Below are 14,757 nucleotides of genomic sequence, written 5' to 3'. Positions count from 1 at the left end.
GGGCTTGACTGGGTCCAGGTGTTACAATAATAATATTAAAAATAATATTTTAACAATATTTTATACAACTTTTATTTCAATTCACTATTCAAATAACACCTTAGAGAAGATTAGATAATGAATTGAGATGAAAGTTAAAAGTTGAATTAAATATTATTTTTTAATATTATTATTATTTTAAAATTTTAAAATTATTTATTATATTTGATATAAAAATTTATGGTAATTAAATGAGAGGTGATAAAATAAAAAATAAAAAAATTAATCCAAACTTCCTCTTTAATAGATTACACGCGCTGATTTATAGAAGCGGACTACGGAGAATTGAACAGATTTTTCCTTTTCCCAAATACTGTTGCGTTCCGAGGCAAGTTGCAACCCTAGCAGCTCCTATAGCAAATATCGGCGTCTCTCTTTGAGCCCCGGTTGTAATTCCAATTTAATTTCCATCAGTGCAATAGCAATGCCGAAGAAGCGAAAGCTCGACTCCAAATCGGCCGAGGCTTCCGGCCCCACGAAGCAGAAGCAGCAGCTGCAGCTGCGAAAGCTCGAAAAAGACAAGCAGCCTTATTTTGTAACTGAAGAATATATAGACGACGAAGACAGCGACGAATACGAAGAAGTCGAAGAAGAAGAAGAGGAAGAAGAGGAGGAGGACGAGGACGAGGAGGAAGAGGAAGAAGAAGGAGATGAGGCCGAAGAAGAAGAGGATGTTGAAGAAGAAGAGGAAGAAGAAGAAAACGGTGATGAGCATCCCTATAAACCCCAGAGTAAAGCGAAAACCTCCATGAAGGGATCTGCGCCTGCGACTTCGCGAGACGACAACGATGAGGACGACGAGCCCCTACAGAAGGTTCTTGAACCGTTCAGCAAGGAGCAAATTATAAGTCTGCTCGTCGAAGCAGCGGATAGGCACCCTGAACTGGCGGATCGGATCCGAAAGGTCGCGGACGAAGAACCGGCACACCGCAAGATATTTGTTCACGGCCTTGGGTGGGACACCAACACGCTAACTCTCATGAACGTGTTCAAGCAGTACGGCGAGATCGAGGATTGCAAGGCTGTCTGCGACAAGATCTCTGGTAAGTCCAAGGGCTATGGCTTCGTCATCTTCAAGAGCCGCAGCGGGGCCCGTAAGGCCCTCAAGCAACCCCAGAAGAAGATCGGCCACCGCATGACCGCGTGCCAGCTGGCCTCGATTGGCCCGATCCCAATGGGGAGCGCCACCGGAGCGACTCCCACGCCGCCTGGTCCACTATCGGAATATACGCAGAGGAAGATATACGTGAGCAATGTTGGCGCTGAGTTGGATATTCAGAAGCTGCTAATGTTCTTTGCCAAGTACGGAGAGATTGAGGAAGGGCCATTGGGGCTTGATAGGGCGACCGGTAAACCAAAAGGGTTTTGTTTATTCGTTTACAAGACTGCTGAGAGTGCGAAGAAGGCTCTGGAAGAGCCGCACAAAAATTTCGAGGGCCATATATTGCACTGCCAGAGGGCTATTGATGGTCCCAAGCCGAACAAGCCTCAGCAGCTTCAACAACATCCTCAGAACCCGCAAAATGCTCAGTTCCAGAGGAATGAGAACCCTGGTTTTATTGGCGGAGCTGCTGTGGCCGCAGTGCCGGGTCACTTGATGGCTCCGCCTGCTGCAGCGGGAATTGGTTATAATCAAGGGGCTGTGGCGGCTCAGGCCCTGAATCCTGCACTTGGGCAGGCAATCACGGCCTTGCTTGCAACACGGGGTGCCGGATTTGGGCTGACTAATTTGTTGGGGACTCTAGGATCCGCTGCAGCTGTGAATCCAGGTGTACCCGCTGCGGGGCATGGGATACAGGGTGCTTATCAGAACCAGGCGAGTATAAGCGCGGGACTGATTGGAGGGTATGCAAATCAAGGAGTTCAGGGTGGGTACCCGAACCAGCAGATTGGACAAAGTGGCTCCGGAAGAGGCCAGCATGGTGTCACGCAATATGGTACCATGACTCCTTACATGGGGCAATAGGTGTCCCTGAGGTATGACAGACTTTTCTTTTCTTTTTTTTTCTTGCCTCTTTGACTTTTTGGGTTAGGTAATACACTAATTTTTTTTAGCTCTAACAAAGTACAAAATTTTGCAAAGGATAAAAGAAACTAGTTTATTGTTGCTTTTATGTAGTGATTTTGTTTTATTCTGTCTGAGTGGGCTGAAGTCAATTGGAATATATTGATTGTGCTATGCTTTTATATGGTATTTAGTGATTTTTTTCGTACCATATAATATTCTCTTAGTATTTTCTTTTTACCAAACTGGTGGTGCCTTCTTTTAGTAAAAGAAGGGTTCCATTAAAAGAGAAAAATGACTGTTCTATGTACTAGAGCATGCCATTCTTATGACTTAAATAGTTATGTGGAAAGACATGGGAAATTATCTAGGCTGATTTATTTGGTAGATTGAGTAGATGTCATTGGTGACTCTTAATGTACTGTTTAATTTCCCCATCATTCAATAGTTAGAGTTGGATGAGCCATTTTATTTCTGAGTTTTCTATTGGTACTTTGCAATTGACGAGACTTCTGGAGGTGTCTTCTTTTTCTAATCATCTTGGGCTTGGTTTGTCCTCCCTCTCCTTCCGCCAGTTTGGAATGTATTTAGCGGCACAAAATCATGGGATAAAGAGCAAGTGCTGGCTTACTGGTCTTAACCATGGAGATGGAAGTCTTGTGTTGTTTCTTGACAGTGCAATAAGGCTAAGCTCATGCTGTTTGCTGACTTTATAAGGCCTAACCTTATAGTTATGCATCTTTCTGTATCAATACTGACAACAGCTTACCACCCTACATTTTTTATTGATGTAATCTTACCGGTGTACTTACTAGCTGTCCTCCAACTTCCACGTTGCTTTGTTTTTTTTTTAATTTTTTTTTTCCTCTGATTTCAAAGTTAATATTAAAATCATTCTTTGGGTTTAATGATTATTTCTCTCTACAAGGGTTATGCATTCCATTTAAAAATTCACTTTTAGCAAATTTTTTGAAGTGTTTTTATTTATTTGCCACTATTATTTCTTATGATTTCTAAAGGTTGGTTTCCCTAGAAGGTTTAATCATCTTGTCTGATGAGTTTTCACTTTCATGATATTCTTAATTGTTGAAACGCATAAATTTTTCTAACTTTGCTATGTTCAATCTTTCTATAAAGGATTTGGTCTTAAAACCTTTGCATCTTTAAAAAAAACCCTTTTCATTCTATCTTATTCATTTTGCAGATCCCACTTAAGTGCACCAGTCTTTTAGTACTGGCCTGGTGATTCTTCTGAAGCTTATGGAGCTGATGCAAATGGCGTCTTTATATTATATGATGAAATGTTACTGTTTGGAAACTACAATGACCAGAAACTTAAAACTGTCATTTGAGGTTTCGATTTTCTGTTTTCTTTTTAAATCTCCATTTCTCTTTGCTTAGCTTTTAAATTATTGTAGTATTTTCACCTTCAATATATGGTTTAAACACTTTGGAAATGTTTTAGGATTTTTAAATAACCATCTATCAAACATGATAGATTTTGGGAGTTTAAACAAATGCATCTTTTAAAATTTCGATTATCGATCAAATGATTGTTGTACAAATGTGCCATTTAAAATCTTGTTTAGTGAACAAATGATTGTTGTGTATTATGTGTATTTTTTTAGTTGTTTAATTGATATTATGTATTTTATTGGTTTTGAATGATTTTTTTAGCTGCATAAACATTTCATTAATCAAAAGTACTACAAACATATGCATAAAACTTATGGGGGTCATTGACCTCTTCCCGTCGTTCAATGTGCTCTGGTATCTCAATTACTTTTTATACATTTACAATTCTCTAGTAGCTACCATTTACCGCTTCAAGTGCCTGGAAGTTTGCCTCTTTGTGTCCAACACAGCTGCCAGCATAGGTTGCTTCTCATGCCTGCTCTTATGAAGTTTAGTCCTTCATTGGCCCCTAGGGGTTGGCTCAAGTGGTAAAGGTCTTGGGCTTGGGGGTATGCTCCCCTCAGATCTAAGGTTCAAATCCCCTTACGTGCAAATAATCTCTAGGGGCCATAGACTGGGGACTTTCCCCATGAATTACCCAAAGTGCACTTGTGGGAAACTCCTTGTCGAGGGCCTGTGCACCCCCAGGATTAGTCGGGACGTTGTTCCTGGATACCCGATGCTAATAAAAAAAAGAAGAAGTCTAGTCCTTCATTCAATCTTTCATTCTCTGGGATACAGTTATCATTAATGGAGTTAATCACTTCCAAAGCATCTCCTTCAATGATAACTTCTTGTAGTTCCATCCCCTTGAATTATCTGAGGTTCACTTGCGATAAACTCCTTACCTAGGGCCTGTGCACCCCTGGGATTAGTCGGGATTTTGTTCTCGGACACCTAGTGCCAATGAAAAAAAAAAAACAATATCTCCCTCATTTGGCTTATTTACTCCCTTTCTGCATACCCATGCCTTCAAAATTACCCCCCTCTGGTCCCTACACAGCAGCAGCAGGGATGATGGTTGTCTCACTGCTGCATCAAGTTTTATTTTGGAGGTCTTCGTTTTGCCCCAATAACCTTATTTACTATCTTCCATCCCATCAAGTGTTCCTCTCAGTCTTTCTTTGCCGCACTAATCATTTCCATGATATTTGGTTTTTCCCCTTGTGGACAGTTCTGTTTCTATTGAAGAAAATGGTATCCACGATAATCACTGCATGTAAATAAAACTCCTGCTCATTCTATTGTCCTCGATTTCCAAAATTTGTTTTAGGCTGTAAGATACATTTTATCCACTCATTGATTGGGAATGGAGCAAAAACAGCTGTATCCATGGGCCTTTCTTTCCGCATCACTCTAGTGTTCCTCACAGGCTCTCTTTGCTGCACTAATCATTTCCATGATGTCTTCTATTTTCCCCTTACCTCCGTTTCTATAGAACCAAATGGCATCCATGATAATCACTGCATGTAAAGAAGACCAAATCATTTCCATCATGTCTGGTTTTTTCCCCTTGTGGATAGCTCTGTTCTATAGAGCCAAATCGTATCCCGTATAATCACTCCATGTAAAGAAAAACTGCTGCTCTCTATTAGCCTTAATTCCCAAATTTGTTTTAGACTGTAATATACATTTTATCCACTTTTTGATTGGGAATTGAGCAAAAGCAACTATATCCATGGGCCACATTGATTCTTTATATATATATATATATAGGTAAAAATAACTTGATTAGAACGAATTAAATATGCATTGCCCAATTACACAAGGAGTATAGAAAAAGAAAACACCTAGTTACATTCAATGGGGCGCATTGATTCTTTCTACATCACTCTAGTAAATTGGCATCCCAAGAATAAGTGCTCCAAGGTTTCTTGTTTGTTATTGCACAATGGGAATAAATTGTCATCCGGGTTCATTCCGTCCACCACCTGTGCTATTTTTGCTCTCACTGTGATTGCACCCTTATCTTCCATAAAAGTAATCTTAATCTGTCTTTGTATTTTCGTCTTCTATATCCGGTTCCATTCTATCATCATCACTATCCTGCTGTGGAAGTCTTTGGTGTTGATCAGCCTGATAAGCAGATTTAACACAATCTGCCATCACAGCTCGGATTGCAGATTGAATCATCCTCTTTTTCCAGGTCATTTAGCTTAGTGTTGATGATTGCCCCTGCTGACGCTTCATCGAAGGTGTTATAAACTGTATCTATCTTTCATTGCCTTCGTTCTTAGTCTATCAAGTCTGCTACCTTCAGATCCTCTGCAAGGTTCTCAATGCCTCTATTTGGTTGTGGCTTAAACTCACGGATTTCTGGGAGCCAAGGGTCCTCTCATACCTTGATGTTCCTACCATTTCTCACCCTGTAGCAGCACCCTTCAGTAGATTGCGAGTTTGCATAATGCTTCTCTAGATCCATGATTGTTTCTGTTCCGGCTTAATATTCATCACAGATTTTCATCTCAATAAAATCTTTGGAATAGGTTAAAATTTGCCCTTTCCAACAATTTTCTTGAGATTTAAAAGGGTGGTTTTATTGATGGTCTTCAACGCAGATGGACAATTGGTTTCACTTCGGACTTGTTACTTCAAGTATTTGGTCTTCTATATGGGACTGTCTTTCATTATATGCTCAAGGTGATTTATACCGCTAGTGATTGAATTTTTCCAAGAAGGCATGGGTTTTGTTGTTTTCTTAGGGTTGTTTTTGCCCTTCTCCTCCCTTCTCCAAGCTTATTTTTTCAGTTATTAAGGGCATGTTTGATAAGTGAATAAGTCTCTATTTTTTAAGAATAAATTTTTTTATGTGTATTATAATTGGTTTTGTGAAAGTGGTTAGGTAGAATGAAAAGTTGTTCGGATAAAATATTTTTTAGATGCATTTTTATTAAGTTTTGTAAAAGTGAGTAAGTTGAATTGAAGTGATTGAATTCTACTTTTTTGATATGTTTAATTTTGGATTTTTGGAGAGACAAATTCTTGACTCGGTTTTAGTTGCTAATGAGTACGTGGACAGCAGAATTAAATCAAAGCATATGACCATGAGTACATGAAAAAAGCATATAACCATGTTAGTTGGAATTTTCTCTTGTATTTGCTTGGGAGATATGGTTTTGGAGAGAAATGGTGTATGTGAATCAAACATTGCATTTCGACGTCGAGATTTTCCATTTTGGTGAATGGCACTCCGATTGTGCTTTTTAATAGTCACATGGTTTGAGACAAGGAGATCTGCTATCTCCTTTTCTTTTTATCCTTGTCATGGATGCGTTGAGTAGAATGTTGGTAGCGGCGGTAGAAGAAAGGTACTTGTCGGGGTTTGAGGTGGGAAATGAGGAACGAAATAGCATTAAATTATCTCATCTTCTCTTTGCCGATGACACTTTGATTTTCAGTGAGCCCAACCAAGAAAATACTCGAACTTTGAGAGACTTCTTGTTATGTTTTGAAGCTATCTCGGGTCTCAAGATTAACCTAAACATGTCTGAAATTGTACCTGTGGGTGCCGTAGGCAATATTTTAGATTTGGCTAATATTTAGAGTGTAAGATTTCTGCACTGCCGTTGAAGTATATTGGTCTTCCCTTGGGTGCTTCTCACATATCTGTTTAGATATGAGATGGGATGATTGAGAAGATTGAGAGAAGGTTGGCTGGATGGAAAAAGTTATATTTGTCTAAAGGGGGAATAATTACTTTGATAAAGAGTACGTTGTTCAAATTCTTCTATATTTCTTTCACTTTTCCCTTTGCCGGTTGGGGTTGCTAGAAGAATTGAGCAAAATTTATCGTAATTTCTTATGGGGAGAAATAGGAGAGGAAAAAAAGCTTCATTTGGTTAGTTGGTACAAGATTTTTCAACCGGTTTCTTGTGGAGGCTTGGGGGTGAGAAATTTGAGGTTGTTTAATAAAGCACTCCTTGGAAAAATGTTGCTTTGGAGAAATCATGAAGAGAGGTGCTTTATGGAAGAATGTTGCTGTTAAATATGGGAGTGGGTGAGGGGGATTGGTGTTCTAATCAAGTTAGAGGAGCGTATGGGGTGAATTTATGGAAGTTTATTAGGAAAGGTTGGGGGGAGTTTTCTAAACATATTAAATTTAAGGTGGGGGAAGGGAAAATGATTCTCTTTTGGCATGACATTTGGTGCGGGGAACCAGCTCTTAAATAAGATTTTCCATCTCTTTACAGGATCGAAAGGGATCAAAATGTTGTTGTGGCAGATTATCTTCAATGTACGGATAATCATATTCTATGAAATGTACTTTATTAGAGATGCAAATGACTGGGAAGTGAATGTTGTTTCAGTTTTTTTAGGGAGAATTTATAAGTCAAAAGTGATGCAGGGAAGAGAGGACAGGTTACTGTGAGAACATGCTGGAAATTTCAGGTTTTTAACCAGTTCTTTTATAAGGTGCTTAATTGTCATTCTAGCTGTGTATTCCTCTAGAAAAGCATTGGGAGGGTGAAGGTACCTACTAAGGTGGCGTTCTTTAGTTGGGTGGTTGCTCTAGGGAAAGTATTGACCACGGATAATCTTAGAAAACGTGGTTTGTGTATAGCTGATTGGTGTGTCATGTGCAAGAAGGATAGTGAATCTATAAATCATCTTTTTTAACATTGCTAGGTGGCAAAATCTTTGTGGAATGAGGTTATTGGTCGGACAGGTTTATACTGGGTGATGCCTAAGGAAGTTGTGGATTTTCTTGCATGTTGGCGTGCGTGGCTTTGAGGCAAGGAAATGTGTAGCTGCCAGATGGAGAATGATTCCTTTGTGTTTAATCTGGTATCTATGGCTGGAAAGGAATGTGAGTTGTTTTGAAGATCTTCGGAATTTTTTCTTTTGTACTTTGAGTTTGTGAGCTAAGATCTTTGTAAGGAATGATGATAATGTACTGAATCTGTTTCTGTCTTCGCTCTTTATCTCTGGCCCAGTGCTGCTTCTGATATAGGGCAGCAGGCACATTGGTGGCTGGTCTTGGAAATGGAATAGCTTAATGTATTAGTTAAGCTTCCAAGGTTTTTTCGAACAAAGCATGGAGAGAGACAGTTTCATTCATTTTGAATATATATTGCAATTTCTGATGAAACTTTGCACAAGAGAAAGATATGGTCTTGGGATTTTAACTTGCAATATTTATAGTATGTTTTACATGACTTCAGTATTGAAACATGAAAATTATTACGAATGATTGAGGAAATCCTATTGTCTACTTTGCTGTAGCTTGTGATTTTTCTTTTTTGGGAAATACTATAGACACAAAAGAATTATACAACAGTAAATCTACAAACTGATGTAACTTGATGTGGTACAAAGTTACTTTTATTGTAAAGTAGATTTAACGGATCACAAGAAACCACATCTGTTTGTGGGTTTATTTTGTAATCTCTGTGTATGTAGCAATTCTTATTTCTTTTTCTTTTTTTATAGAAATTGAGTTTCGAATTAGTTGGTATGCCAGTTGACAGTTGTTATTGGTTGGGTAAGTTGTAACCGTTTTAAATTATTCCAGGACCCTATCTTATTGATATGAACAAAGAAGCCTTGCTTGCTTAGGATTTGATTGGTATGTATTCCTTTCTTTCTTTCTTTGTATGTAAATACACAAATGTTCAATTAAAGTCAACTTGTTACTATGTGAATCTCAGCTAAAAAAGGACACTTTCAAATTATGATAAACCTACAATTAGTCTATGACTACTTTACCACTCTAATTAAAATGAAGTTTGACCATGCAAAACTGATTATTTTTTAATGAGATGTCACAATTACACTAGTTGATTTAAAATAAGCTATAAAAGAGTTGTAGGTGTATCATTATCCAGTTGCGCTCTCTTATAAGATTCAACTATTGTTATTGTGCCATTTCGTCTATTTTTCATTCAACTGTTAGATCTTAACCAGGGAGTAAATTGCAATGTAGGTTCAAATTGGGGGGCAAAATGACACTTTGGTAGTTTTGATGGTCTAATTGTAAAAAAGTTGGACGGCTTCCATTGTTTTTTGCCACATTTAGAAACTTGTATGGCTCTCATTCTCTGCATTTTTAATTTGCATTGACAATTATTGATTCATTCTTTCTTAATTCCTTTTTGTTTTTGACCTGTCTTTCTTGGGTTGGAGATAAAGTTATAAATTTAGTTCACTTGAAGAAGATGATGCATGCTTGTGAAATTCTGCTTTGTACTAGTTTTTCTCAGTATACCATTAACTTACTGTTTGTGGTTATAGTTCTTTTCAATCTAGCCACCCTTATTTTACTTGTGCCACTAGATTTCTTCCTGCCATGTGCATTTCTGTTCCCAGACCATCGTGCCCAAGAAATCCTAAAAAATTGAAAGGACATTATTAGATACAGCGCAAGTGTATAAAGATACACTTTGATCACGATAGAATATTAAATGAAAAAGTAATGATAGAATATTGAATAGTAGTGAGGGTATTCTTAGGTAAGAATATCTCACTACTCAAACACAACCGTAATCACGAAACGTCCACTAGATCACGTTGAGGCAAGTTGATCTTGAAATACTTTGGAAAAAGGTTTAATCAATAGGATTTTGGACGACTGGCAGTAATATATCAAGAAAATAAACTTATAGTTCAAAATAAACAAAAATTATCTAATCTCATCTCTCGAACTTGTGCTAAGTTTATTTTTGTTTATTTATTTATTTATTCTTGGATTTCAAACACAAAATTAACGAAAACAAACAAGGAAAAGGAATGAAAAACAAACTTATAACCAGCAAATGAAACCCATATAGTTATTTTTGTACTCATTAGATCGAAGTATGACACAACAAAATCCTTAAATAGAATGGAGTATGATGTTTGTGTGAGCCCGAGCCAATTGGCCCAACCACTTAAACCTGAAGTCTTAATTCAATGAAAAAACTTCCAAAAAAAATAAAGGTCATTTTCTAATCTGCTTACAAAATGGGTATAGTTAATAGTTATGAATCTATGATACAAGGGTACATGGTGAGAAGAAACTGAACCAGAATAAAAGGTAAAAGCTACATCTTGTTCAAATTGGCTTAAATAAACTCAAACCGGACGTCTTGGGGAAGACATTTATGGCAAAACTCCCTGAAGTAGCATGTTTATTACCAATTCACGGAATTTGTATAAAGATGAAGCAAGGTAAAGAGTGAGAACAAATACATCTCAACCAGAATAAAAGGTGGAAGCCACATCTCCACCACCTGTACCATTTCCATAGCTATATACTGCCTATACAATCTCACATTTCACTTATGAGGCTCTAATATAATGATTTTACTTTTATTAAGTTACTTTATTGAACTAAAGATAGTTTACAAAATTAATAATGCTAGATACAGTCTTAAGGTGTGTAAGTCTCTCGTACTCCAATTGAAAAAAATGGATCTACCATTAAAAAAATAAATTTTTCATGTGGATCTTAGATTTATTCATTTCTTGTAAAAGGAGTATATGATACTTGTATATCTTAAACTGTAAATATAATTTCTCTCACAAAATAGGATATCAGGAAAAAAAAAATGACACGAGCAATGCAGAGACATTGAGGTTCACTCCAAAACACCAAATGAGTACAAAAATACAAAGCTTTTGGTAAATGGAGGAGAGTGCAGTGAAGGAGACAATTATGTGGGTGAATCTCTACACAAAAGCAACCTTTTACAACTCATGACTTTTTGTTTTAAAAGACTTGGTCGTGGTCCCAATCTTTCGAATTCAAAAAAGATCATTAGTTAAAACTTGCACTCAACTGCCTAGAGCAATGCCAAATGTCATTGTCTCGTCAAATTTTAGCTAAATAGTTTAAACGTTATATGTATTTAGAATAGTCAAAATTTTAAGATTCTTTAAATTTGGTCAGTCACTATTAATCTTTAAAATAATATTTTACTTTAAAAATATTCTCAATAATTATTATTGAATAATTAAGTTAAGGAAGAAAATAATTAGAAAATAATAATTTTAAGTAAAAATTAAATTATTAATTAATATATGAAGTGTATTTATAAAATATAAAAAAAAATTATTATTAAAATATATAATATTATATTATTATATTAACTTTTGGATGGAGAGTTCATTATAGATTACCCTATCTAATGGTTTTTCCAAAATTTCAAATTTTAGTCAAATTTTAAACTTGACAATCGCTAGACCATATCAATACTTTGAGATAAGATTAAAAAAAGCAAAAAAAAGTACTGTTCATACCACGTGATGTTATTTAAAAAAAAATGCACAATGATTTAGGTGCTGTTTGGATAATGAGTTGAAATTAGATGAATTGATATGAAAATTAAAAGTTGAATAAAATATTATTAGAATATTATTATTGTTTTGAGATTTGAAAAAGTTGAATTACTTATTATATTTTGTGTGAAATTTTAAAAAAAAATTATAATGATTAGATTAGATGAAATGAAACACTTCTCATACCCACAACTATGTCGTAACTTCTAAAAAATAATATTAACTTGCTAGCAATGAGTATAAACACTATTGATGTGTTACCAAATAGTCTTAGACTGCATCATGTTGCTTTCCCAGTAATGTATCTTTAGACTACATCATTAATGATCATAGACAATATACTAAAGTAGTAGACACTAACATCTCAATCTCGTGACATGGTCAAAGTAACTCATACAGTTTAGTTTTCAAGTCTGTTATTTTTTAAAATATTGTTTTGGTTTTGTTTTTTTGCTTGGTTCTAAGGAAATGTAGGAAAGTGAGAGTTAAGTAACTAAGTTCATCTGTTCATCAGTTCATGTATAGCCATAACTTTTGGATATTTGGTAAGCTAACCAACGCATGCACTTTTATGATTTAATGGTGATTATTGTAATGTTGTAATTCATTTCACACAATGTGTCTTAAATGAACTCAACCAATTCTATTGCTTTCTAGTTGTATAGAAATTTGCAATGCCTTATTGAAATTACCAAAGTTATTTAGGATCCAACAAATACTTATTTTGGCATTGATTTCATGGTTTAAAATTTTGGTACTTCACTTTTGTAGTCACAATAAGGATCGGTTTGATATTTATATTTATTTTCAAATTATTTAGTTTCATTTCCTCGTCTTTTTTCCTTTTGGTATTTTCTCATTAAGAGGAAAAATAAAATTTAGTGATGTCAAGTTTCATGCCTTTTTTTTTGTAAATTAGATGTTAAGGAAGTTTTTTTATGAGTTTTCATATGTTGATTTCCTTTGAACTTTTTTCCCGTCCAAATTTAAACCTTATATATATATATATATATATATATATATATATATATCTCTTGCTTAGTTTTGTGGTTTGAGTTGATTAATTTATTTGTTGTTCTTTTGCTTATTAGAGAAATATGGGCAAGTCAAAAACAACTGATTCATTCTTTAAGGAAAAATATGCAACTCATTCAAAAGTTAATACACCTTTAAATGGATCTTGATACTTCAACAACTAATGAACATCCCTCTAAATATTAAAGAGCTCAACCTGAAGAAATGGACACTACTTCTTTGGAATGTGATCAAGGATTTACGTTCAAGTTGAATTTGTCGTGCTTATCCTTATCAACCCAAGCTTTCAAAATATCAATTTTCAAGATTAGATAATTGTTGTCATGATTTTCAAATTTCTTGGTTCGAGATATTCTCAAATTAGGTGAAGTACTCACCCTTGAAAAATGCTATATTTGTTCTTTAATGCTACATTTTTGCTTAGAAGTCAATATACCATTCACGATCATATGCATTTACAAGGAAAATGTTTGACAATTTGAAAAATGTGAACGATGAAATGAATTTTCCTTTAATAAGACGTGAGAAAAGATTCGAATTCACTACATAAAGTTTTTGGGAATCGTTGTGATAATCTATTGAATCATTCTCGACATATTGATTAGTTGTTCGAAAGACAATCATCCCAAGAAATGGATAATAATTGGATGAGCCTCAAAACTTCAATAGAAAGTGTTCAATGAGTAGCACTCCAAACATGTGCATTTAGAGGTCATGATGAAAGCTCTAATTAGAGAAATCAAGGTAATTTTATTGAATTGATCAAACTCCTAGAAACTTCTAATGAAAAAGTTGATGGAGTTATTTTGGAAAATGCTCTATGAAATTCTAAATATACATCACCCAAAATTCAAACGGAAATTTTGCACATCATTGCAATTAAAGTGCGCGATATGATTCACAAAGAATAGTGCATGCCAAATTTTGCATTATCATTGATGAAGTTCGAGATAAGTCGAAAAAAGAGCTAGAGGGGACAAAATATCTCAAACCCATAATAGCTTTCAAGGCCTAGCTCAAGGGGGGATCTTATAACGAAAGAAGTGAGAAAGGAAAAAGGGAGGGACAAAAGGCTGAGAAAGACATGTGTCAGGAGAAAAAGTGAAGATGTGACATAAAGAAGAGAATATGTGGCATAAATCAAGGGAGGGGCAGAAGATAAAAGGGAACAGTAAAACAACTTGGGGGCACTTTAACTTTTTTTGCTTTTTTAACCTCACGACAAAGACACCAATGAGAACATGTTTTTTACCACAAGATAGAGTTTTGATCTCCATTGTATAGTGAGAATGAGAGACTGTAAAACAAGCATATTATAGTAGATTCTCCCACCCCAACATCCCTTGGATGTAGGCATTATGCCAAACCACATAAATCTGAGTGTCTCCCTCCCTTTTATTTTTCCTGTATATTTACTTTTCGTTCATTGCCATTGATGTATGTACTGACACTGTACATCCGCACCAGACTACTGCTGGGAGCTCCAGACCACACCGAATGAAGCCCAAATAGTCTTAGCGGGTCGGGAACGACTTTTTCTCCCATTACGGCCTGTTGTGCTATTGTTAGGCATTAACAATTAGCGCCGTCTGTGGGATCTGATTTACTTTCTACACTGGAAGTGAGAGAATAATGATTTTTAGACACGCTAAGTGATGACCGAGCAAGCACATAAAATTCTCCAAAATAAGTGTTCTCAACCTTTTGGCTTTTATTTTTATAAAAAATGTTGTTGCAGAGAATGGGTGAGTGAATCTTTCCTCGCCCAGACGGTTAAGTGGGATGCACGAGAGTTCACGAAAAAGTGTCATGAGCCCCCTGTTCTTGCCGGCGGTCACCATTTGAATCACTGGTGTCTTCTGCCGGCTTAGGGGTGGTCCCCAACCACCACGACAGACTGACGGTGGCCCACAGCCCCGCATCCAATGCACGACGACTGATGAAAGGCTTATGACAAACTACCGTGA

General features: G+C 36.1%; 1 protein-coding gene across 4 annotated transcripts; it reads left to right on the top strand.

Moving 5' to 3' along the window:
- Positions 1 to 316: 316 nt before the first annotated feature.
- LOC108986495 (UBP1-associated protein 2A-like) lies at positions 317 to 9,653 on the top strand. 4 transcript variants are annotated; one of them, XR_001995378.2, is made up of 3 exons: positions 317 to 2,016; positions 9,012 to 9,065; positions 9,423 to 9,653. XR_001995378.2 is itself a non-coding variant. In XM_035688192.1 (2 exons), the coding sequence occupies exon 1, from the start codon at positions 464 to 466 to the stop codon at positions 2,003 to 2,005; it is 1,542 nt and encodes a 513-aa protein (XP_035544085.1). In that variant the 5' UTR covers positions 317 to 463; the 3' UTR covers positions 2,006 to 2,016; positions 9,012 to 9,146. The 4 variants fall into 4 exon arrangements, 3 of the variants coding, with proteins under 3 accessions (XP_035544085.1, XP_018814667.2, XP_035544086.1); XM_035688192.1 differs by lacking the exon at positions 9,423 to 9,653 and having other exon boundaries at positions 9,012 to 9,146; XM_018959122.2 differs by lacking the exons at positions 9,012 to 9,065; positions 9,423 to 9,653 and adding an exon at positions 3,249 to 3,585.
- The last annotated feature ends 5,104 nt before the right edge of the window (positions 9,654 to 14,757 follow it).

The sequence above is a fragment of the Juglans regia genome, chromosome 3 (assembly GCF_001411555.2).
Source record: "Juglans regia cultivar Chandler chromosome 3, Walnut 2.0, whole genome shotgun sequence".
Taxonomy (NCBI): Eukaryota; Viridiplantae; Streptophyta; class Magnoliopsida; order Fagales; family Juglandaceae; genus Juglans; species Juglans regia.
The sequence above is the reverse complement of the archived record's forward strand: the minus strand, read 5'-3'. Positions and strand labels throughout refer to the sequence as shown.